The 25,720-nt window shown below is 51.0% G+C and overlaps 1 protein-coding gene across 2 annotated transcripts in view; it reads right to left on the bottom strand.

Moving 5' to 3' along the window:
- Nucleotides 1-577: 577 nt before the first annotated feature.
- Dgat2 (diacylglycerol O-acyltransferase 2) overlaps nt 578-25,720 on the bottom strand; it is a 29,507-nt gene continuing 4,364 nt past the window's right edge. For both annotated transcript variants that reach the window (XM_059270743.1, XM_059270736.1), the window contains exons 2-8: nt 16,716-16,844; nt 12,039-12,146; nt 11,597-11,667; nt 5,465-5,669; nt 4,799-4,973; nt 3,579-3,781; nt 578-1,663 (exon numbers count right to left, since the gene is read on the bottom strand). In XM_059270743.1, coding sequence (XP_059126726.1) covers nt 1,509-1,663; nt 3,579-3,781; nt 4,799-4,973; nt 5,465-5,669; nt 11,597-11,667; nt 12,039-12,146; nt 16,716-16,844 — 1,046 coding nt within the window. In that variant the 3' untranslated portion in view covers nt 578-1,508. The remainder of the gene's footprint in view (nt 1,664-3,578; nt 3,782-4,798; nt 4,974-5,464; nt 5,670-11,596; nt 11,668-12,038; nt 12,147-16,715; nt 16,845-25,720) is intronic.

The raw sequence follows: 25,720 nt of genomic DNA, 5'->3' as shown, positions 1-25,720 counted from the left end.
TGTGTGTGTGTGAGAGAGAGAGAGAGAGAGAGAGAGAGAGAGAGAGAGAGAGAGAGAGAGATCCTGCTATCACCCACATGAACAGGGAAAGAGGATCTCTCTCAGACTGAGAGGCGTTTATCCCTGGACTGCTGCCTTGGCAGGGACAGTAAGCAGAGGGCCCAGTAAAGCATCAGTACCTGCTTTAGGATGGTGAGGGTAAATGCTTGAAGACACTACTTTTTTCTTTAAAAAACATATGTTTGGGTATCTTGCCTACACATGCCTGTTTGTTACACAGCTGGTATGCCTTGTGCCCACAGAGGCTGTCAAATCTCCTAGGACAGGAGTTACAGACAGGAACTAATATCTAATTCCATGTGGATATTAGAAATTGAACCAAGGTCCTAAGCAGCCAGTGTTCCTAACCACTGAACCATCTCCCCAGCCCTGCAGGCACTACATTTTGAAGCCAGTTGTCACCCACCCGTAAAGGCCCAAGGCTAATGGAATACGAAGGGAGTGCAGTGGGAACTGCAGTCTGCCCTGTGCAGGAGACGAGACAGCGGGTGAGGAGAGCATTAAGCAACGACTCGCAGGCAGTTCTTGTTTCCATTTATTAGTCTAGGAATATACAAAAGTGTGACATGGCACAACAGTCTCATGGAGAGAAAACAGAACACACAGGAGGGGGTGGCTTTCTTCCCTGCCCAATGCCTCGGGAAGGCACACATGTGAGGCTTGGGTAAGGGGGCCTCCTGTCCTGGACCCAGTGTGCTACACAGAAAGCCAGGCCCCTTTGTGAACAGAAGAGAGACCCTTCCTCACACCAGACTTGGGGTATGGCTTAGGAGAGCTCAGGTGGCCGGGAGAAGGTGCTCCAAACCAAGGCTGAGCTGTGCTGAGTTCATGAGTAAAAGCAGCCAGCAGCGGCTCGATAACCCAAGACGGTACCTGTGGGACATCCTTGCCCCTAGCACGGTGTACAGGAGGCCAGTGTAGGCTCAGATTGGAAAAAAGGGATGGGGTGGCATTCCAGATGCTGTCTACCACCTTCCCCAAGTGGGGCCAACTCTGCCCTCTGCATCCTCCCCTTGGCAAGAAGGACCAGACCTGCAGTCACAGGTGAGGTGGTGGGAATGGAGATGTTTGTTAAACACGGCCTCTGCCTCTTGAGAATCCCTGGAGCAGAGAGGATTATCTAAGAGTCATAGGGCTGTCCTTTCCTGATTAACCAGGGCCAAGTGTCTGTTGTTTGGAGAACCCTAGAGGGGGTGGATAAGAAACCATCAAGGCCCAGAAACGTCAGCCACCACCTTGAACAGGACACACTCGAAGTGGGAGTTTAAAACACTGACTCTTCCCTTCTTAAAAAAGATCTAACATTGCAATGGTTTAACAAAGTATAATTTCTTTTAAATAACCCACAGACACCCATGACGCTTCCAAATTTACAGAACAGAATGCGCTTGAGAACTTGGCAGAAAAGGATTTGCAGTCGTTCCTTCCAGGAGTTGCCCGTGGCTGGGTCAGTTCACCTCCAGCACCTCTGTCTCTGGAAGGCCGAATTTGGTCTTGTGGTTGTCAAAGAGCTTCACCAGGGCCTCCATGTACATGGCGTGGTACAGGTCAATGTCCTTCTGGGTCGGGTGCTCCATCTTGGGGATGGTGATGGGCTCACCCACTGCAGAGGGGCAAAGGCTCAGGTCAGTCAACGTCACTGAGTATTCCATTCCTGGGGGCCCAGTGTGATAATGACCCTGGGCTGTGTGTTGGCCCTTGCTAGGAACTGTCCTATTGTCCAGAGGAGAATACTACGGCGTGGCCGCATGAAGACTCCACCCAAGACTGTGGCCTCTGAGCGGGGGCGACCCAGCTCCACATTCCACTACAACCTCCAGTGTGATGTGTGGGACCAAGCACAGGGCTTTGCTTTTGCTCTAGCAGCCTCAGTTGCTCATCTGCCACCTGGCATGTCTCATAGATCTAAGGATTCTGGGAAGAACAGAACATGCTTGCGCAGCTGGTAAGGGCCTGCAGAAGGGAGAACACCCTCCCACATCTGTGCTTTGCTTTATTTTCTCATCCTGCTTCATGTTCAAGGCCAGCCCACGTCCAAGTCCTCAGTGCTGTTCTGAGCTTTCTCCCAGATGTATACACACCCGTCTCCACTGGCACTCTTTCAGTCCAGGCCACTGAAAACCTCCAGAGTGCCCTCCTGTATTCTGCCCATTCTAACCCTTTATTTCCCCCTCTACCTAGCAGCTCCAGGGATCACTTAAATTTGTAGATAAATGTAGCTCCCATCCCTCATCATAAAAAAACCTCTCTTTGAAGCAGACAGAGATGATTACAGAAAGCCACAACTGGTCAAAATCTGATCCTGGGGTGCTCAGCCCTAACTGATACATCTACAACACAACCCCCACACCTAAGACTCAGGGACATCTCAGAAGAGGAGACAGAAAAACTGTAAGAGCCAGAGGACCAGAAAGTCTGCTGAGAGATTCTGTTTCCTGAAAATGTCAGAGAAGCCACAACCATGATACTTCAACAATATGGCTGCCTGAACAAGACCCGAACAATGACAAAACCAATAGACACGTTAACAAGGGGAAGTCTTGGGGGTGGCACTCCTGGACAAATAAACATAGGCAACTAGTGACTGCTAAGAGGAAGAATGAAGTCTTCCCCAGGGATAAGTGCCCTTACTGGTAATCCACACCAAGAGATCGGCCCTGAAATCGTTACACACGAGCAACACTAGAGTGAACAAATAAACAGTGCCCAGAGCTCCCTCCCAGCTGGGCTGCAGCAGCTCCCCTCCCTGCACTTGAAGAGGCACCGGCTCAAGCCCAGTTCCTCCAGCCACCCTCTAAGAAGTGCTGCCCAGCATGGAACCCAGGCAAATGCCTGCCCAAGATACTCAGGCTTGGACATTTCAGTCTCTGGTGTGTGACCTTAAACACACACTCGCATACACGTATACAGGTTTACACCCGACAGGTGATTTTCTGAATGTTCTAACTTGTCCCAAATATAAACATACAACACTACAAGTTTTTTTTCTTAGTTCCCACAGGTCTATACTCTAATTATATTTTCTTTCTGTTCAAAAAAAAAAACCTTGTTTCTATAACTTTTGTAGGGCAGTTTTTATTTTATTTTGAGACAGGGTCTCACTGTGTAGCCCTAGCTAGCCTCAGACTTGCAGCAATCCTCCTGTCTCTGCCTTCCACACTGGGATTACAGGTATGCAGGACTATACCTGGCTCTTTCTTCCTCCCCCTTTTCTGCTGAGAATTCCCACTGGCCAGCAGTAAGAGCCATCTCCTGAGAGGGCCCACTATGAGGAGCAGAGGAGCAGCAGCATTCCCACAGCAGCAGGGTCACTGCCGCAACCTTTACCGAACAGGTTTGTATTTATCACTGCCGTGGTGGCCTGGCTCCTAGCAATTGTTCAAACTCCACCTCCCTCATCACTCCCACCAGTATCCAACTCATCAAGGTCCTTAGGACAGGTTCTCATCTGAGCCAGGTGACTCGCCCAGGATCCTGCCATGCCAGGATGGCCTTCAGCATGCAGGCTAGGGACTCACCAACAGTGGTGATAGGCTTGGAGTAGGGCACCAGCCCCCAGGTGTCAGAGGAGAAGAGGCCTCGGCCATGGAAGATGCATGGGGCAAAACCAATATACTTCTGGAACTTCTTCTGGACCCATCGGCCCCAGGAGCCCTCCTCAAAGATCACCTGCTTGTATACCTCATTCTCTCCGAAGGAATAGGTGGGAACCAGATCGGCTCTGCAAGAGAAAGGCCTAGATCAGCCAGACCCCCAATCACTGGGTTCCGTTCCTTCTATCACCCTAGAGGACCTCGTCTAGCAGGGCCTGGCTCTGCTGTTTGCCTGTCCTGCCCAACTCAACTCCCTCAGCCTGACTCACCTCATGTCACAGCCTCAGCACACTATCTGCCCGTCCCTCCTGCCATTGGTCTGGCCTGACTTGACAGCAGCAGACTGTAGAACAGCCTCTCCTGAAACTCGAAACCCAAGGGAGATCCTGGGACACACAGACAGAGAGCTCTGTCCACAGCTATGTTCCAAGATCAAGGCGGGGCCTCAATGACTTGGACTGTTGTGACCCAGCAATTCACCTGTCTCACAGAAATCCATCATTCTAGGACCCTATTCCAAGGTCTCCCAGGGCTGAGCTGTGGGAGGAAAGCAATGACACAGGGTACAAGGAGCTTGCTCTGCCCCCCCAGACCATGTATCCTCAGTCTTCTCCAGTGGGAAATGGGTCTCCCCATCTGCTAGGACGTCTAAAGGAGCCCAGAGGTGGATATGCTTCTCAAACAGACACGCCCCTTGGTTTTCCACAAAGGTCAGAGTTCCAAGCTGCCAGTTTCTCTTGTCTAAAGGTCACCCCTCCAATAGGCAAGCTTTCCTTGGGGCTTCAAGTGATGCCATCTCCTTCCTGGTCTCTTGCTCCATTTGGCCCTGAGTGTGTGTGTGGGATTGAACCCAGGGTTTTGTACAAACCAAGTATTTTGCTCTACCACTGAGTCTCACATCTCTGACCCTTTAAGTGATAAGTCTTCTCATATGTTCTACATATAAGCCTGGCCTCTCAGCTACTTGCAAGTGCCCAGGGACAACAGGTCACACACATCTTTGCACCAGCTACACTTGGACAAGCCAAGCCATGCAATGTAGGCTCCAACTTCTTTCATTGCCTTCCTAGGTTCTGGGCACCCCCTCCAGAGACCCATTGTTCTGGGTAGAGGAAAATACCAGAGATGTGTGTGTAGGCACTTACCCATGGCGCAGGGCCAGTTTTACAAAGCCTTTGCGGTTCCGCAGGGTGACTGCGTTCTTGCCAGGCATGGAACTCAGGGACTCAGCTGCACCTCCCACCACGATGATGATGGCATTGCCACTCCCATTCTTTGAAAGCAAGTAGTCTATGGTGTCTCGGTTGACAGGGCAGATGCCTGGGTGAGGGGACACACAAACAGGATTGCTCATGGATACATTCCCTATCCTTATATATAAAATATATAAAGGATAAAATAAAAATCTCTATAGGTGGATACTAGACCTGTTACCATCTTAGAAAATATATGATCCTTCCTACCTAAGCAATTCGTTTTTCCTGATTCTCAGTTTACTTATCTATAAAATGGGGGGAATGATATGAAAGTCAAGCTGGTGGGGACCGTGGGTCGGTGGACCCAGACGATAGGCAACACAATGGCTGGTATATCTAGAAAAGTGAGAGAAAACTCCCTTGAGGTGCCACCCATGATGAATCCTGAAGCCTAGGACAGCTCACCTAACCCAGCATATCTGCTGCCGTCTTTCCCTACCTGCACGGGACCAGTAGCTGGTGGGAACGGTAGTTCAGTCCCCTGAATTGCTATGCTCAATAGGGAGGCTCAAGCCTCGACAGTGGAGCCCAGGAGTAGCTGAAGTGGATTCTCACCTCCAGACATCAAGTACTCCCGAAGCACGGGCATCCGGAAGTTACCAGCCAATGTGGCCAAATAGGGCCTTATGCCAGGGAACTTCTTGCTAACTTCGGTGGCCTCTGTGCTGAAGTTACAGAAGGCACCCAGGCCCATGATGCCATGGGGATGGTATCCAAAGATATAGTTCCTGGTGGTGAGCAGGTTGTGTGTCTTCACCAGCTGTAAGGAAACGTGCGTTAGAACTGGCTGGAGAGGATACACCCAACAAGTGGGGAGAGGACCTGATGTTTCATGCCCTGTTATGCTAGGAGACAAAAGACTGCAGAGACTTTCCAAACCCGTCCTCAGACTCATTATTGAAAGCGCAGTGCTAGTGGTTGGCAGTTACTGGACTATGAGTCCCTGGCCGGGGGCTCTTCTCCTTATTTCCCAGACCAACACAGCCCAAACCTACTACATGCTTAACCAGCCTCCTGTCTTCCTGCTTCTAGGCTCTTTACACACAGTGACTTCCCTAAACTCACATCCAAGCTGTAACATTCAGACCTAAAGAGGACACTCAGCCTTCACTAGGTACAGTTTAGATTCTGAGTTTGGCAAGCAGAGCCATGGCTTCAGGTCCTCCACTAAGAATTTTAGTGGAGGCATGATCTGTCTGGTCCCTGAATACTACAAGCTCTTCAACAGACCAGAGGACAAGCCCATGCAGCCCACCTCCCACCTCTTTATACTCTAGTATGGACCAAAGGATGGTACAGCTGGACCAATACAAAGTTCTTGCCAAGTAGGCAGGCCCAGCTCAGGTTCTGAGACAGGCAGGCAGGACAGGACAGGACAAGACAAACATCAGCCCTCATGCCAGGCGGCCCTCTGGGAGGAGGGGGAGGTGGCTGGTTGTGTGGCTGTGGCAGCCGATGATCTGAACTACCTGTACTATCAACAAAGCTGTCCTGGAATGCTCCAATTGATAACTGGCTTCCCAAGGGCCCACCACCTGCTCTGAGGCTGAGTGCCCGTCAAACCCCAAACAATGAAGGACCCCAAGCCTGAGATACTGAGACAGCATCGCCAGGAGCATACTGGCGATGGAGTGCTGAGAGGGAGGAAGAGAGGTTTTCTGTTCCTAAAACATCTCTCTCTTAGGTTAGAAACATAAATACTCAGAATTCTTTGTTTGTTTTTGTGTTTGAGACAGAGTTTCTCTGTGTAACAGCCTTGGTTGTCCTGGAACTCTCTTTATAGACCAGGCTGGCCTCAAACTCACAGAGATCCACATGTCTCTGCCTCCCAAGTGCTGAGATTAAAGGTGTGTCCCACCACTGCCTGGCCAGAATTCTTAAATACAGGAAATTAAAAAAAAAAGTGTCTGCATTCATTTTTTCATTCCATTGAGATAAACCACTTGGTCCTTTTCCTACTTAAATAGAAATAGGTCTTTCTTTAAAAAAAAAAAAAAATCCAGCTTAGTCTACATATTGAGTTCCAGGCAAGTCAGGGCTACACAATGAGATCCTGTCAATAATAATAACAATATCAAAAAATCCCACACACAGTGAAACCCTGTCTTGAAAAAAACAAAAATTAATTAATTAATTAATTAATTTTTTAAAATCCCACAAAATCGAGGCTGTAGCATTAGTACCGTCTTCTAGGAAACATCCCATCCAGCTTACCAAAGCCCTCAGTACTGTCTCCTCAAAGCTGCACTTCCCTATCCCACAGCCATGCACTATGACAGCACTCACTCAAATCTTGACTGACAGATGTTTTATTTTTTATTTTATTTTATTGTGGATTTTCAAGACAAGGTTTCTCTGTGTGGTTTTGGTGCCTGTCCCAGATCTCGCTCTGTAGACCAGGCTGGTCTCGAACTCACAGAGATCTGCCTGGCTCTGCCTCCCAAGTGTCGGGGTCACAGGTGTGGGCCACCGCACCGCCTGGCTGACAGACATTTTAAATGTATCCAAACTTTCCCTCCTAGAATAATGCTGTAGTAAAAAGCTTCTTCTATCCATAGTCCCAACTGTTTCTGTGAGATAAACTTGCAGAAATACAATTCCTGAGTTGAAGAGTCTGAACATACTGGTCTGAGGCTGCCCAGCCTCAGAGAGGGGCATTCAGACCATCCCCCCTAAGAGCTTGCCAGTACCTGTTCCCGGACTGGTGCTGGCTAGCAGAAGCCCTGGCTCCTGGGTGAAGATTAAAAGACCCAATCTTCCTTCACTCCAGCTACGGGAACCTCCTAGCTGAGCAAAGGTCCCCCTGCTCATTTTGCGGAAGAGGAATGCTGCTAATGGGACGCGCTAAGACGGAGGTGGGGAGGGCTGGCACAGGGCATCTGGTGCCCTTCTCAGCTCTGTGGCTGCGGTATGTGTCCCTTGGTGTCATCCCCGTCGGATGGAACACTTGTACTCTTTCCTCACTTGCCTTTGGCAAGCAGGCCAATGTTGTCTGGAAAACAACCCTCAGCTGTCCACCACATAACCAGGGAATGGCAGTGGGCTCAGCCAGGGCTGGGGTGGGGAGTGAGGGAACCCCCAAGGAGCAGGGCACATCAACAGTGCGAGGCTGCGGCTGGGCTCTGCCAGACACAGGTCTGCCTGTGTAGGTCTGCCCACCTAGCCAGCTCTTGAACTGGGAGCCGAAGCATAGAATGGATTGGAGAGCCCTGACGATCTAGGTCGTTTCTTGATGACAAGCTAAACAAGTCTAGAGAAAGGAGTCACTCCCCCTCCACACACACACCACATACACCACATACATCACACACACCACACACACCACACACACCACCCCAGGAAAGTCATAGTGAACCAATTCCACATATGCACAAGGCCATTCCCATTTCACTTTTCCCTGGACACTGTGATAGTGATGTCACCTCTTGGAAACCTAACTGGCTCTTTAAATAAATTCCCTCCCTCCCCAAGGCTCTTATCTGACAGGATGCATGGTTCATAACGTCCTTGGGACACTGTACAGTTAATGGTCCCCATGCAGTACCAAGGAGAATGGACATTTGATACAGCTTTGATCTGTCTTATGTCACTACTCTTCCCACCTGGACAGAATGTCCACTCAGCAGCGAGGGCGAAGGTCACTGCTACTGACTGCTCTGTTGACATGCCTGCTGGGTGGCAAAGTCCCAGTCCACTGGCGTTCAAGCCAGGCCGGCTGGTGAGCATAAGCCTGGGCAGATTCCTGGCAGGTCACTCCCCACATCCTGCTCCGAGGACAGGCTTACTCTACCCAGAGCCCCATACAGAGGAAGACACCCAGTCCCAGAGAATAGCAGCAGCTTGCCTAGGCTTACAGCAGGGCATGGCAGCAGAGTATCTTGTCAACTTGGGACAGTCTCTTCTCTCTGAGCTTCAGTCTACACTCTATGAAATGAGGCAGTTGGACAGATAGCTGATCTGAACTCCAGACAGCCTTTCCTAGTCTCCAAAGGTCTTGCCTACCCTTCAGGTAGAGGAACCCCAGGACACGGACCACTTCTGTTACAGGCGGCTGCAGTCCCAGCAGCTGCTGAAGGGGCCAGGCATCTAGTCTCTGGGCCAGCTAGATGACTTTGGGGAAGGGAGCTCCAAGGAGAGCCATGGAGACGGTGGGCACACGGGTCTAGCTGGAGAGCTGTTACATAACCCACGGCTGGAGCTCCGGAAAAAGGGTGGGACAGGCAGGTCACACACACAGCTCTCGGGCACAGGTTGTCAGACCTGACGTAAAGCGGCAAAGGGCAAGGAGTAGAGCCTGTCACTCAGGGTGGCCCAGGAACCTCACAGGGCAGCTCACAGAACAGAGGCGTCTTACTATGTAGCTCTGGCTAGCCTGGAACTTGCTAGGTAGACCAGGTTGGCCTTAAACTTACAGAAATCCAGCTGCCCTTGCCTGAGATTAAAGGTACGTGCCACTCCACCCCACTAGATTTATTTATTTTTATTTTACATGTATGGGTGTTTTACCTGCATGTATGTCTGGGTACCATGTACGTGCAAGTGCTCTCAGAGACCAGAAGGCACTGGATCCTCTGGAACTGGAGTTACAGTTATTAGCTGCTATATGGGTACTGGGATTTGAACCTGGGTTCTCTAGAAGAGCAGCCAGCCATCTTAACCACTGAGCCATCTCTCTAGTCCATCATTTGGGTCTTTTGAAAGGGTAAAGATCAGTTGGAGTAGGACACCTGAATGCTCAGGTCTGACCAACAATCATGAGGTCACTTGCTGGGGGAGGGGAGCTACCAGCCTGCAGGTGGCTTCCTGGAGTGAGACCACAGTGGCAGAAGACACCAGCACCCGGGGCAGAGAAGACAGAGCGAAGCAAACCTAGCAGCATCTCCCATTTGCCGGTGAGGCAAATGGTACTCGGTAAAGCTGAGAAAGCTGTACATAGAGTAAGAGTACAGCAGGACTCACGAGACCATAAGCCCAGGGCTGACTCTCCTCAGAGCCCAGCACTAGACAAGCCCCCAAAATGGCAGGTCAGTAAACGGAATGGCAGAGCAAGAGCTTACACCCTGGTTCCAAAAGTCAAGGAGCTACGGGAAGAGGGAATCTTTCTAGCTGGGGACAGATGTGGGGCCAAGTCCCTAACAGAGGAATGGGCAGTTAGGAGTCAGGGAGGACCCTGGGTTGTATGTCAGAAGGCTTGACATCGCGGCCATGGACTTGCTGGACATCTTGAGCAAGGCCTTGGCCCTCTGGGGGAGTGAAGCCTAACCTCAGGGGACAGGAACATCCTGGGAATGCCAGCCATAGGCAGAGCTTGTGCACAGCCTAGGGCCACTCCCACAAAACAGTGAAGTGGAGGAATGCAGGGCTACCTGACCACCTTCCCTGGGCAGCCCATCTGGATGTCTCAATGACTGACTCACAACAACAACTGACTCACACCACCCTGTGTCATGCACACACACTTTCATACTCACATACTGCCTCCATTTCCAGCACTCTGCCTTCTGTGGGGCGTGGGGCAACAGGGGGGTCCTCAGCAGCAAGGGTGTGCTAGGGCTGAGTGCTGGACAGACAGGCTTTTCCCCCGTGGGTAAACCTTCAGGCCCACTCACAGTCCTCTAGTGTATCAGGGCTAGACTATTCTGCCTTACCACCCAGCCTGCAGACCAGGCAGGGCCAGCTGGAGCCAAGAGGACAGTAATATTGTTCCTGCTGGGGACTTGGGTCCATCCCAGAGAAGACAAATGCCCAGAAAAGTAAAGTGAGTGCCCTCAAGCAGCCAAGGGCACACTGGGAGGAAGCCCAGAGGGGACGTCTGTGGGAAAGAGAGTCCCACCCCCTGATCCTTCCGGCCTCCACTCTCCCAGCATGAACACCTGCTGAAGGGAGCGGCAGTACCCATGGTGGGCAGTACCCATGGTGGGAGTACCCATGGTGGGCAGTACCCATGGTGGGCAGTACCCATGGTGGGCAGTACCCATGGTGGGAGGAACCCAGACTCTGAAGCAGGGCGGCAACTGGAAGCTCTGCTCAGCTCCACCAAGCTCTGCTACTCTAACCTCCAGGATCCTCTTTAGAAAGGGGATCAAGTGAATGGCTGCCTTCCAGGGAGCAGTGTGGACGGTGACGGATGCTTCCTGTCCTTCACACTCCTCACCAGCAGTTCCTCAGTCTCAGGGCTTCTCCTCTCCATTTTCCCTGCCCCCTCAGTGCCACACATCCTTCCTAGGCATCCCACCTTCTAAGTACGTCACGTCTCCGGTCACCTTCTGTTAAGTTATATCTTCAATTTTCCCTCCAGTGTGAGAAGCAATTCCATAAAACATACGACGATGCCAGTTTTCAATTATGTTCACATCATACAGACCCTTGGTGCAGTTTTAGATCCACACCAATCTTGATTAACAAACCTTGCTTCCCCCAAAGAATTAAACAAGAAGTCAGGCTCCTCTCGTTGCCTTGGCTGCCATGTCCAAGGACTGCCACTCTGCTTCCCTGACAACTGCAGAGGTAGTGATGTGCTCTAAAACTCTTGACTTCACTTCACTTTAGTCTGTCTATCAGAAGTTGCCTCAATCTGGCATGGACAGATGCTCAGGGTGGGGGATCCCAGACAGTTCAACTCCACACTGCCGCTGTTCCTATTTCCACCTATTCCTGTCCTCGCAAGACAGCACACCATGTCTTTACCTGGATGGGAAAGTAGTCTCGGAAATAGCGCCATACAGCCCAGTTTCGCACCCACTGGGATCTTCTGCCACCTTCCAGGAAACAAAACACAGTGTTGGGAAGGCGTAGGTATAAGTGAGGGCCATTTGAACAACACAGGAGAGACAGAGCCAGTGTGAACCCCCGAGGGAGGCGTCTATCAGCCCACACAGCATTTTTGCAGCTGCCCAGTGTGCCCCTTCCCACATACATTCCCCCTGCCATCCCTAATGAAAGGGGAGCTCCTGTGAAGACACTGGGGGAGCTTTAAACCACCCACTCCAAGCCAAACACAGCCCAGCCCAGGTCTTTCACAAAGTAGGTGTTCCATAAAGGAGGAGGCTGCGCCCAGGAAGAGGAGCTGCAGCCAGGCAGGGAGCTTCCTAGGGTGTGGGAGAAACAGGTGGGAGCCGCAAACATTTACCTTTCTTGGGCGTGTTCCAGTCGAATGCTAGCCAGGTGAAGTAGAGCACAGCTATCAGCCAGCAGTCAGTGCAGAAGGTATACATGAGGATAACACTGCAGGCCACTCCTGGGGGAAGCAGGACACCAGGTCAGGCTCCCAGTCCTGCTGCCTGTGCCAAGGTCTCCCCTCCGGAAAGGATGAAGCACTTCCCATGGCACTCATCTAGGCAGAGGTCCCCGATGCCCAGGCACTGGGAGCGGCTGATGGGTGGCTCAGGGGGAGGAGCAGGGCCAACGGGCACAGGTGAGTCCTAGTGCTAGGGGCACCTGGGCTTGAGCTGGCTAGGCAATATGGGGAGGCTTCAGCTTCTTGTGAAGCAATTCTTAATGTCTCCTCTTGAATGACCCCTTTTAGATGAGAACTTGGCAGGACTGACTTGCCCAAGCTTACCCAGCAGGACAGAGGAGAGCCGGGGTTCAAACTCAGACTTGGAAGTCCATGGTCTATCATCAGCCTTAGAAGTTCACCAAAGGTGAGAAATCTCAGATTGTCACAGCAGGGACGGGATGGGGTAAAAGGGAACACCTGTCACAGAAGGGCTATCCCCAGTCAGCCCCAGGCCTGAGCCAGAGCCCACCAGGACCCCTCTCCTCAAACACTTAGACTCTCCTGGGACACCTTCTACTTGTGGTCACTGTCCTCTGGGCCTGCTGGCTGACCGTAAGGCTGAATGGCCTGGACCCAGAGGGAAGGAGAGCCAGTATCTCATGGCCCACCCCTAGATACCCTCATCAGGGATTCTCTTTCCAATTTGTATCCAGCCTTTAAGCCCTACTCAGAGCCTTGTTCCCTCCAGAGTGTTCTTAGTATCAAATGACCCCACCACACAGTCTGAATTCTCCACACTGGTGGAGACACATCTTTTCCTCCTGGCATTCAACACAACTGAGGAGGGGTCAGGGACTCAGGTTCATAGGCCACAATGCTAAGCCTGTTTTAGAATGTATCCAGGGGAAAGAATAAGTCCAGATGCAGATCTCTGTGGACCGAAGAGCAAGGAAATTGTGGTCCTTACCATCCTCAGCCCAGTCCCACTCCTGAGCTGGCCTTCCCCTGGGATAGCTAAAACCAAGCTACAGTGACCACAGAACAGGCACGCGGTTTCCCAAGACAACTTAGCAGTGGTACACACAGGAGCTGAATCTTGGGAAGCATCCGCAGCCCACACACCCTGTTGAAGATAATGTGGGTCCCCTAGGCAGCTGTGCAAACAGTCCTGCTTATATTTAGGCCTCATACAAAGCACTGATCCAAGTTTGCCCCAAGCCCCCTTCCTTGGTCCCAGAAAAGAGTCCACTCCAGCCCTAGCCTCCACAGGTGTCCAAGCAAAGAAAAGCTCAAAGCATTCCAGGTAGGCCAGACAGACCCATGGAGTTCACAAGGGTGCAGAGTGAATATCCTAAAGACCTTGCTGCCAGCAGGGAACCTCAAACCCCACTGCCGGGAGGCCAGTCACTCTGGGGAGGAAGGTGTCCCCACGTATCTGTCCTTTCTGCCCCTACCCTCTCAGGGTGTGCATTTTCTCTCACTACCTGTCTCTCCTGCTCAACAGCTCAGTCCCTGAGCCCCTTTGGAGCTAGAACAGGGTGACATTAATCTCTCCAGCCGCAGCCACCAATATAGAAAGGTTTAAGTAAATGTGGTAGCGCACAACTTTATTCCCAGCACTCTGAAAGCAGAGGCAGGTGGATCTCTGTGAGTTGAGGCCAGCCTGGTCTACAAATGTACAAGTAGCCAGGGCTACACAGTGAGACCCTGTATCAAAACACCTTATGGAGGTTAAGAGGACAACTATGAGCCACCCCATAAAATGTCTTCCTTTTGGGAAACCTACAATAGCTCCTTGTCCTACATTCTAAGGTAATGAGGCTGACACCCACCAACGCCAACGGGCCCCTGGACATATAAGCCCCGTGACTGAAACTGCCTGCTTGTTCCTCGTAGAGAACACCAGGACTACCTGCACACGTCCCTTCCTGTAGATGGTAGCCACAAGCAACCCACAAGTGCAGAGCTCTGGCCCCCAGGCTGGAGGCACAAAGAAATGTGTGGGTGCTCTTCAGTAGGAGACACAGCAGCAGGGCTGTGGAGAACAGGGACAGGACCAAGCAGACTCGGTGACATGGCCCTGCCATATACTGACCACTACCCACACCAGAGCCTCTGCTTTCTTACAGAGGGTTGGGAAGATAAAATGACATGATGACGGAATGTAACACATGGTCTGGAGCACAGGTAAGTGTCGATGGACTTGTATGGGGGCGCAAGGTGACATCTAAATTTCCTACTAGAGTCACACGGAAATGGAGCATTTCCTTCACTCAGAGACAAAGCACAGGAGCATTGGCAAAGCCTGCTGACACGATACCAATGGAGGCAAAGGCGTTTTCATGCTGCATTACAGCAGTCTCAGCAATCTTGAAGACACTTCATTACTTAAGATTAATAATTGTTACAGCTGCTGCTACTTTCTAACCAAACAACCTAATAAAAAAGCACACATTAGCTGGGAGGTGGTGGTACATGCCTTTAATCCCAGCAGAGCCAGGCGGATCTCTGTGAGTTTGAGGCCAGCCTGGTCTACAGAGCGAGATCCAGGACAGGCTCCAAAACTACACAGAGAAACCCTGTCTCAAAAAAAACAAAAAAACAAAAGCATGCATTACTAAGTGTCCAACTGGGTTTCAAAGGTTACATATTTATATTGCAGCATAATTAGAATTAGTTCCTTTAAAAACCCCAATGCACTTTACATTAGGCATTTAAAAGTACCAAGAAGGCCCACAGCTTTCACCAGAATTCTAGAGGGCTACATGGCACATTAGAAAAACAAAACAAAAAACTGTTTAAGAGAAACGTGAAGGGTCCCCACAGCAGCCTTTGCAATACAGAGTAAGCCTCGGCTGCCAGCAGGTTTGGGACACAGTGGGAGGGAGTGGCTGGGACTGCTCATGTAGTAATTATCAGCAGCTTAAGCAGGGCTGCTCATCTGCCCTGGTCTAGCTCCCACCTACACCATGTTGGAAAGACGCGCTGGGCCAGTTTCTGGGCTGTGGCTGGGCCTCACAGATCATTAACCCACAGCTTGGGGCCCCTATCACATGCTGTATGGGATTGCACAATTTACTCAGTGCCCCACAGCCAAGCTCTGACCCACTAAGGCAAGGTAAGTGTTGACTTCTAGTGCAAATAGGGACCATTGGAGCGGGCAAAGCAGACTAGACAGAGGATGAGAGTCCAGGGTCACTGCATTCTTGTCTTGGTCACTCTTATTTCCTTCTCTTATAACCCCAGACAAGGCTCTGTCCCCACAGGTTCTTGCTTCCTGTCTGAACAGAGATGAAGTTACACTGTCTTCTCTACCCTGGTATTCTAAGAAGAGACCAAATGCAAGTCACACTCAGGATTGGAGACCTAAGGGAGCCAATTTAACTATCTGTCCCCAAACACTATTTCTTTATCTTTCTGAGGCTATATGGCCTTGTGAGAATCTGAGGATAGCTACAGCCTTATAGCAATGAAAATGTATGCCTGGTCTTGCATTTAATTTTAGGGGTTCAATGAATTCCCCAAATCCCACCCTGGGCTCTGTCCATTAATTCTTGACCCTCATGGTAAGGGAATGCACTGGGCCTTGACTCAAACTCCAACTTGCCATTTAAGGGATGTCATGGTCTGCCACTGAACCTCTGAATCCCCATTTCCTCAGCCATGAAGTAGGAATTTGAGAAAAGACACTCCAAGGGCCTCGCACACCATGGGATTTGCTCCTTTCATTCTGCAATGTGGCTGCTCACACTATGATGTGGATGTCTGCTGAGCTCCCGCCATCCCAGACAGTGTGAAGAGTGAGTGGCTGGAGGCCTGGCCACAAGTGCTGGCCACAGGGTGTTCTGCAGCAGGTCTGTCTGTGCTCATGAGCTCAGAAACTAACCTGTGCTGAGGATATACGGCCTGGGCATGAAGAGAAGGTCCCAGGAGGGCAGTCTCTGCCCTTCCCCCAGATTCTAGCTGGCAGGCAGTGAAGCAGCTAGCCAGGCCTGCAGAAACAGCATCACAAAGCCACCACAGGCAGTGCTGAAAGGCAGGGGGGTGGCTGGGGAGTGCAGTCAGCAGAGGGATTAGGACTGGCAGTGGGATCTTGGGACACTCTTCATCAACAGCATTCCTGCGATGGGGAGCACCACCAGGCTCTGTGGTGTGACTTTCAACCCTTCCCTTCAATCCCCATGTGACACAAGCAGCGCCATCATCACAGGCATGCCGGAGGAGAGACCTCAAGAAACCTGTGTAAAGTCAGAGCCTGTCTGGAGGGGGGTCTCAGACCGGACAACACACACTAAGGCAAAGCAACACCCCTGCTCTTTGCTGGTCGTCAAGGAGGCGGTTAGAGGGGTGCAAGCTTTTGGGCATCCTCTAGGCCCAGATTCAAGAAACTGTGGGCAAGTTAATCTGCAAAATTAAGCCATACTACATCTTACACAAATTCATTAAGGTTTCTGGCATGCCTAATGGTAGAATACTTGACCATAGACCTCCAAGATGGGAGTAAATGGAAAGAGGCTGTGAAGATGATCCCAATGGGGATGTAACGGTGTCACCCCTACCTCCTCCCCCTCCCCCAGCTCTACTTACCTAGCACCAGGAAGGACAGGACCCACTGCAGTACTGAGATGACCTGTAGTTGCTTTTCCACCTTGGACCTGTTGAGCCATGTGACAGAAAAGATGTCCTGGAGGGCTGAGAGGATGCTGGAGCCAGTGCCTGCAGGAGAAGATGTCAGTCTATATTATAAGCCTGCCCTCCAGCCCCAGACACCCCAGTACAACCCACCTCCCACAGGTACCTTCCTAGACAGGTGAAGGTGGGACACAGATTCAGAAATAACTGAATCCTCTCTGCCACCAATGCTTCCCTAATGGCTGCTTTACGCCATAAAAGCTATGACTTCCCTGCATCACCATTTCTACACATAAAACAAGGGAGCATGGTAGCTGGAAATCTAAGAGCTAGTCCTGGATTTGGGCCATAGGGAGGCCAGTTCTCTCCCATCCCCAATGCCCAAACATGTATCTTCCTTTATCTGATCTAGTACAAATATTTAATCTTTGCTTCTGGGTCTATGAGGCCAAGGACAGAAGTTCAACATCCAATTTGCAATATTTTGTTTTGATTTTTGTCCAACTGTACTTTGAACATCCCGATCCCTGGCCCACTCCCTTTATTCTGGACACCTCTTCCCATGGAACTGACTCTCATTCCCACTCCAACAACTAGGCTTAAACCATTATCAGCTGAAGAGAGGTTTACATTCATCTTCACTGTAGTGCCCAAAGCTTGGGGCTTAGGGAGGATCCAGGGGGTATCTTACTTCCCCTAAAGTGAGGGCTATGTACCCCAGCACTGCAGATAGAATCCAAGCCAGTGGTTGGAACAAGTGTTTAAGGAAAGGTACACAGGACACAGGGAGGCACCTGATCTAGGGTCGTACGTATGTTTGTGTCTAAGCAAGTGCCAAGACCGGATATCGGGACAAAATGTGCTCAGTGAGTTGGCTCTGTCCTTGTGCCCGAGGATGACCCCTGGACTCCAATAGCTGACAGGCAGTGTGGCCGTGAAGCCTGGTGCTTACAAGAGAAGTGGCACTAGGTAAGAACATAGGTGAGACCCTGCCGTCAGCCTTAGACTAAAAAGCAGAGGCAACTTCACACCCCAACTCTGCTGAGCCTGTCTCTCTGTTACCAAGTGCCTGTTGTGTGCAACCCAAACATTCCTTCCTACCACCCACTGCTCGAGGCCCAGGACAGATGACTCACTCATTCTTGTCCTTGAGGGTCTCTGACCATTCACCCTGGCTTACAAGCTGAGAAAAGGGAGAAAAGGGCCTATGGGGTCACATTTGAGCCTTTGCTTTCTGTCAAAATTGGTAGCAACAAGGTCACAGCCTAGTTCAGAAAGGAATATACCTCATCTCAGCTCCACGATCACAATCAATCTGACTTTTAGGCATGAGTAGGGAATGCCGGACTTCAAGGCACTGCAGAGGCAAACACTGCTTCCACTCGCTATGTGACCCCCTATGTGACCCCGAATTTGGGAGTAGCATGTCCAGGAATCAATGCAGGACCATCACATACTGAGTAGTCAGTAACCACCAATGCTCTACAGGAATGGGGGGCGGGGCACAAGACTGGACCCCACAGCCCTTCCAGAGGGCTGGCGTAGTGCTCCTTCACCCCTTTTCTAACTCTCCTACTATCTTAGGCCCTTTTCCTCCTCCAGACTTGCTCCTTAGTTTTCGTCCTGAGCCCTAGAGGGATCATGCATTATAGCATGAACAAGGTTACCAGGTAGAATAAGAACCCTGGATTACAGCCAGGCTGTGGTGGCACACACCTTTTTAATCCCAGCACTCAGAGGCAGAGACAGGCAGACCTCCGCGAGTTCGAGGCCAGCCTGGTCTACAAAGTGACTCCCAGGACAGCCAGGGCTGTTAACATGGAGAAACCCTGACTCAAAAAAAAAAAAAAAAAAAAAAGAAAGAAAGAAAGAACGAAAGAATCAACCCAGGATTCTTGCCTCTGCTCAAGGCTCCGCCTTTTTTTGTTTGTTTTATTTTTTCGAGACAAGGTTTCCCCATCTCTAAAATGGAATGAATTAGATCAAGTTCATGGTCCCTAGTGTCCACCTCCTGGCCAGAATTTGGGCCCTAAAGTTCACCAGCTTGCAGCAGCCCTGGAATAGTCACCTGGGAACCAGGAAGTGAGGGTCCCCTTACATATTCCCAGGGCATAATCAGCCTTGGCTACCTGGTTGTCAACACTTCCTCTACTCCAGCTTGGTTGGCAGAAGTCCAGCCGGTGAGGAGGAAGCTATGATCAAATGCCACCACTCCACCCCCACCCAGCCTGTTTGACTCTTGGGTAGGGTGGCAGGGAGTCTTAGCATCCCGCCAAGTCCAGCTTCCTTATCCCTCAAGCCTCCCTGGGCCCACCCACTGTCCTCTGCTCTCTCATACAGCACCAGTCCCACCGAATCCCATGTAAAGTTATCTGGCAACCCCCCCCCCCCAACAGTGACATGTGAGTACCAAGACTGGGCCTGGTCCATCTGTGTGTGCAGAACCTCACACAGGGTTGGTTGGGGTGGGGAGGGCTATAGAGGTCTGCTGTACAGCTGGACAAATCCCACAATGCCAGCCCCAGAGAAGGCTGGATGCCCAAGTTGCACTGGGCTGCTTTCAGCCAAGCCAGCCCTGCTGTGGGAAACGCTGGAGCCTCTCCTGCTTTCTGTAAGTACAGAACCTCTCCTTACAGGTTCTGTTTTCCATTTGCAGACATCATTTTTCACAGGAGAGCTGAGGCAGAGCGTAGAACAAATAGACTAGTCCTATGAAGCAAAGACTCGCACGGGAGGCTGATCTGAGGCACTAATCCTTGCACACGGCTCCTTTTTCACTCCATATCTGGAGGACAGAGGGAAGGGGATGCCAGAGAGGCCAGAGCAGCTTTCCTACCACTCTAGGCCATGCCACAGTCTCACAGCACTCCTTAGGAGGGCAGACAAGGCACAGAGGAAACTAAGGCATGACGAAACCAGAAGAGATTAAACCTCACTGGTTAGGGTCCAGGAAGCCATTACTCGAGACACGTATTTGGACTCCAAGTCCCTTCATCACTTGAACAATGCCATGTTACAGAGGGATGGTCCCCAACTCAACATGGTAGTCCACACCCAAACCCCAAGCTAGCACCTGCCTGCTCTGCCTACATCATATCTCATTGTCATGGGGACAGTTCTGTGCAGACTGGCTGTGCAAGGGTGAGCCCCACCCAAATGCTTCTATAGTCAAGTTTCTGCTGAGGTCATGAGAGCTGCAGGCCACAGTGGACCCAACAGCCGCAAAACAATCTCAGGGCCCAAGAATGGGAGTGGTGAGGACTGTGTTAGATCCTCCTTGTGAGGAAAACAGTTTCCTGGCTGTCTCTCACTCTTGCCTAAGAATGGCAGAGTCCGAATCTAAGCCCCCAGTTCTGGGGAAAGGGCTAGCTCTGCCCTGTCTGGTTCTGTGACCTGGGGTGATTAAACCTCTCTGAGCCTAAGAACAACCTCAGGGGGTTTTGGAAAGGATTAAATGAGAGTATACGGGAGCCTGATGGCTAAAGGCAATTGCCACCAACAGGACCCACAAGGTGGGAGGAGAGAACCAGCTCCTTCACGTTGTGTGCCGCCCTCCACACAGGGACTGTATGTAGTGTACGCGTGTGTGATGCATGTAGGTAACAAACTATTTTTAATGTAGGTAAGGTGCATGTGGCCAGTTAGGTGAGACTGTGCTGCTTTCACCTCCCCAGGTGGAAAGGGTATAAATAGTGAGCAGACAGCTTTTCACAAGGTGTGCCTTAGGTGTGGCAAGGCCGTGTGTTAGGAGAAAAAGTACAGAGCGTGCCATGCAGGGAGGCTCTCCAGGGCTCTGAGGGAAGACGGGAAGGAGAGGCTGCAGGTGGTGGGACACCAAACCAAAGAGGGGTCCCAGAAGGCAGGGTCAAGGCACATGACCAACAATCCAGAAATGGGGTGGGGTATCGGGATACCCCAAAGACAAGTTGAAAGAAAACAGGACTGTCAGTCCAAGTGCAATGACAGAAGGACCCGAAGCACAGCACTTGGAAGGTGCTGCTGGGAGGGAGGGGGTTAGTGGGGTGGGAGTCCCAGCGAAGGCAGGAGATCATGCCCCCACCTGTCTGGAAGCGGAGACTGCTGAGGGAGACAGTGATATCAGGTGGAGACAAGAGCTATAAAGGACAGTAATTTGGGGCAATGAGCCAGAGCCAGGGGCAAAGAGTCCCCAGCCTGTGGAAGGGAGGTCACACCTCTGGACAGTCTACATGGCTTCTCTGCCACCTCCACAACAAGCATCTATGGAGGGGCTACACCCAGGAGAAGTCCAACCAACAGGAACACTGGCCTCTAACACACAGGAAGTGTGGTTGGATGAGTCACTGCCTATACAAGCCTCAGTTTCTTACCTGTACAGTAAGGCTAATTCCTACCTTGCCAGATTGCTAAGGAAATTCAGTGAGAGACTGCTTAGGCGAGAGCTCCATGACATGCAAGGATCTGTGTGAGTGGCAGTTAATTACCAAGTCAGCCTTGGTGTCCTTCCGTTGTCTCAAAGCAATACAAACCCTGGATCCGATGCTTCTTGCAAATTGCCACCCTCCTTCAGACCCAGTGTCCTCCTTAGTTATGGGTCCCTGTGAGGAACCCAAATAACTTGTGGGAACAGTCCAATCAGAACTGGCCTAGCTGTTAGGTCTGGAAAGAGCCAGAGAGCAGAGGCATGAAGGGCCCCTGGGGCTCCCTGAACAGGAAGGCATCCTGCCCATCCACATTCCCAGACCCCAAGGATGCCACATCTGGGCCATCTGGACTGAAGCTTTGCCTTGGTTTGAGGAGTGAGGAAGCCATCCTCAAGTTACACCAGAGGACTGGGCACAAGCTGCATGGTTATGAGGGGCTGACATACTGACCCTCAGCATATTTCTGGGAGGGTCAAGACAGCCAGTCAAGTGCCAGAGGTGAGCGAGCTGTCTTCTGGGCTGCCTCAGGCAGGTACTTTCAGCCAGAGTCCACACATGGGATAGTGACAGGGCCAGACATGGTGGAACTCTGGACAGTCATGCCTGCAGTTATCAGAGTCCCACTCCAATGCTGGGCTCTGTTAACCCATGCACAGAGCGTTACCAACCACTGCCTGACAACTGTGGACCATCATGCCTGCTGTTATCAGAGTCCCACTCCAATGCTGGGCTCTGTTAACCCATGCACACAGAGTGTTACCAACTCCAATGCTGGGCTCTGTTAACCCATGCACACAGAGTGTTACCAACTCCAATGCTGGGCTCTGTTAACCCATGCACACAGAGTGTTACCAACTCCAGTGCTAGACTCTGTTAACCCATGCACACAGAGTGTTACCAACTCCAATGCTGGGCTCTGTTAACCCATGCACACAGAGTGTTACCAACTCCAATGCTGGACTCTGTTAACCCATGCACACAGAGTGTTACCAACTCCAGTGCTAGACTCTGTTAACCCATGCACACAGAGTGTTACCAACTCCAATGCTGGGCTCTGTTAACCCATGCACACAGAGTGTTACCAACTCCAATGCTGGGCTCTGTTAACCCATGCACACAGAGTGTTACCAACTCCAATGCTGGACTCTGTTAACCCATGCACACAGAGTGTTACCAACTCCAATGCTGGACTCTGTTAACCCATGCACACAGAGTGTTACCAACTCCAATGCTGGGCTCTGTTAACCCATGCACACAGAGTGTTACCAGCCACTGCCTCACATGCTTTGCCAGGGACTCTCTTGAGCCAGCCTGAAGTGCCACCAAGTATCATTCTCTTACTTCCAAGTCTGGTCAGTTGTTTAGCATGTACAGACAGGGGAATCCTGTCAGGTACCACCAACTCCTTGACAACTAGCCTATCCACCTTCCTCCTGGGAAGTGTTCCCGTGCCCAATTCAGGATGGCCTGGCCATGCCTGACAGACTGCCTCTCACTCCTACATTCACAGCCCTTTTCACTATGGGAGGTGTGTATTCATGTGTGGGAACTATGTCTCACTCTGGGTTCCTATGCCCAGAATGGAGCCATACAAAGCAGGTGCCTGGTCTATGCCTGAATGCGTGAAGCCACCATGTTAAATAAAAAGGGCCTGGACAAAAACAAATAATTGGCCTGTGCCAGTGGGTCAAAGGGTATCGTAGGGAGTCAGGAAAGGTCTCTTCTCAGTGGAAGGGTGGGCTAAGCCAGGGACAACAGGGAAGGTTCCAGAAAAAAAACCTAGTATCCTGAACCAAGAGGAAAGCTTCTAGTCTCTATCTCCCTTCTGCTTCTCAGGCACCTGCCTGAGGCTATTAGTTCTTAGACCACCTGCCCCAGACGTAACAGGGGAAACAAGGCTATAATTACACACAAGGGGCCTGAAAGGACCAGGAATAGAGGGATATCCCCAACCTATCCTGGGGAGGGACATCAGATGAGGTATCAGCCCGATACGAGGAAGGCACGGGCCCTGCAAATGGCATCTCCAAAAGGAGAGGGGGCATAAATGTGAGGACTTGAGTGCAAAGGTCTAGTCAAGGTGCAGCAGAGACTAGATCTGAAAGAACAGAGGAGAGGAAGGCAGAGGACTAGGAGGCCATGAAATGCTGGCCTCTATCCTGAACACCAGGGCAGCAAGCTAGTCATTTACCTGGTCCCAACACACTGGTGAGTTCTTTCCCAGAAAGATGAACACGCTCCCTTGAGGGCTGTTATGGAAATTATGGTCCTAAAATAGTGCCCACCGTGACATCTGGCCCAAACGGGAGGACAAACCCCAGACATGCTGTGCTGGTGGAAATACCTGGTCATGCCATCAGGACCTGCATTTCAGGAGCCTGCTACAGGAAGCCCAGCATTCCAAGTCTCCATAGACTTTCTGGGACCCTCCCTGCCCTAAAGGTCTCTGTTTCCCTGCACTAAATTAAGGGGTAAGGGGAGAGCAGATGAGGTCTAAGGTCTTGCCAACTTAGACCTTCTGTACTCAGCTAGAACTCACTAACGGCTTTTTAATCTACAAATGATCCTTCTAATGGGAACATTGGCCCCTACAAGGGTTATTCCAGAGGTTCGGGGCTTAACATGTTTAGCTTTTTATTAAATACGGTAGAGTCTTGGGAAACAAAGACAAAAAAAGTAGGTCTTTTAGGATGTCAGGTTCAATACCCAACAAGGACTGTGACACAAGTGCTTGAAGACCCTAGTGGCCCGCTTTCTCCACCTCCACTTTCTGACCCAGCACATTCAAGAGTACTGAGTAGGAGGGGCTGCTATGGCAACACCACCAGCTTGCATATGCGTCACCAAGGAGTCCCCAAAATAGACCCTTGACAATCCATGGGGAGATAGGTTCCTCTGGGGCACTTACCTGGGCCCCAAGGAGGGTGCAAGCCCCATTTTCTGGGGTGACACTGAGGTTAAGAATGAGGAAGAGCAGCAGGCCAGGTCTGGCAACACTCTCCAGCTGATCTGGAAGGAACCAAAGGGACCGACCTAGCCCTCCTCACTGCACAGAGATCCAAGGCAGCGTAAAAAGCAGATGCAGAGCAAGGTTCCCGTGCAGGCTCAGAATTCATTACTAACTGCTCTAACGAGAACAGGCCCTCACACTTCCTGCTCCTGTGGGTTGGCACAAGGGTCTCCAGGTTCAACACCATGAGAGGGAAAATCCTTTTGCCTGTCACAGCCCTGTCATTTCACAGACAAAGGGACTAAGAATCAGCAAGAGGCAGTAGCTTGCTGAGGCTCCACAGATTTTCAGAGGTAGAGTAAGGACCACACATACCTAAGCTGCCTCCCAGTCCAAAACTCCCAAAGGAGCCAACACTAGCTCCATACCATGAGTACCTAGGAGGGCCAGAGGCCAAGAAACTCTGCCTAACACAGGCTCCTCTCTCTCCTGGGACTCTTTTAAGTCTTCTGAGGCAGACACAGATTAACCCCCACAGGCCAGGACCTGACATTCTCTGTCTCATTTGTCTTTCCTGAGAAGGACATTGGAACTGCAGACCAGACTGGCCCCTCAAAGGCCACAGTCAGACTGCATTTTCCACCTAAACCTGTGTGTCTTCTCTTTACACTATTCCTTATGCCCAGGACATCTTTTAAAAACTTTGTGTGTGTATGTGTGTGTGGGTATGCGTGGAGGTCCAAGGAGAACTTTTGCAAGCACTCACATCCCACCACGGGTGGTGGGCACTGAACTCGTGAGGTGATCAGGTGTCAAGGCAAACGCCTTTACCCGCTGGGCCATCGCACCAGCCCTATTCGGTGTTCTTACGTGCCTTGCTAATGCCATTTTATCCTTCACAAGTCAGACTGAGTGAGCATGGCCTCTCCTAGGAAGCCTCCCCTCATTCCAAGGCGATTTAGTTCCCTCATCCTCCAGACCCACAGTTGCTCCTTCTCTCTTCCTGGTTACTGCTCAGCTCCCTCTGCACATCATCTCAGTGTGTGTATACCCTCTGACCTTGCTTCCTCAGGCATACTGGCTGACACACAAGAGATGCTCAGCCACGGAACTGTGAGTCCATACCCGGGAGAGTCCATTCCAGGAACATACTCTATTTTCATGAAATAAAGTAGAATTTTTAATGATGAGGCCAAGAAAGTTGGCCACTTAGGATACCAGGTTCCCAACACCCTTGAGTTACAACTCGGACCATAACATGACTGCTAAGGACCCTACTGACCCTCTGTCTACAGTGTTGGGACTTCCTAAATGACTTACAAAGAAAAAGGGGGGGGGGCTCACTCACAAATCAGTTAACAGAACACTTCCCACTCACCTTAACTCAAACCCTCAGATGCTAATTCTGAGATGTCTGAATCTATTTCTTTTTTGTTGTTTTGGTTTGTTTGCTTGAGATGGTTTTTCTGTGTAGCCTTGCCTATCCTGGAACTCGGAGATCTGCCTGCCTCTGCCTGAGTGCACCACTACCCCCGGCTTTGAATCTATTTCAAAACAGGAAAACGAAATCCCCAGAGGCAGTGAACCCATCGGACCCCAGAGAAGAA

The sequence above is a fragment of the Peromyscus eremicus genome, chromosome 1 (genome assembly GCF_949786415.1).
Source record: "Peromyscus eremicus chromosome 1, PerEre_H2_v1, whole genome shotgun sequence".
Lineage (NCBI taxonomy): Eukaryota > Metazoa > Chordata > Mammalia > Rodentia > Cricetidae > Peromyscus > Peromyscus eremicus.
The sequence above is the reverse complement of the archived record's forward strand: the minus strand, read 5'-3'. Positions and strand labels throughout refer to the sequence as shown.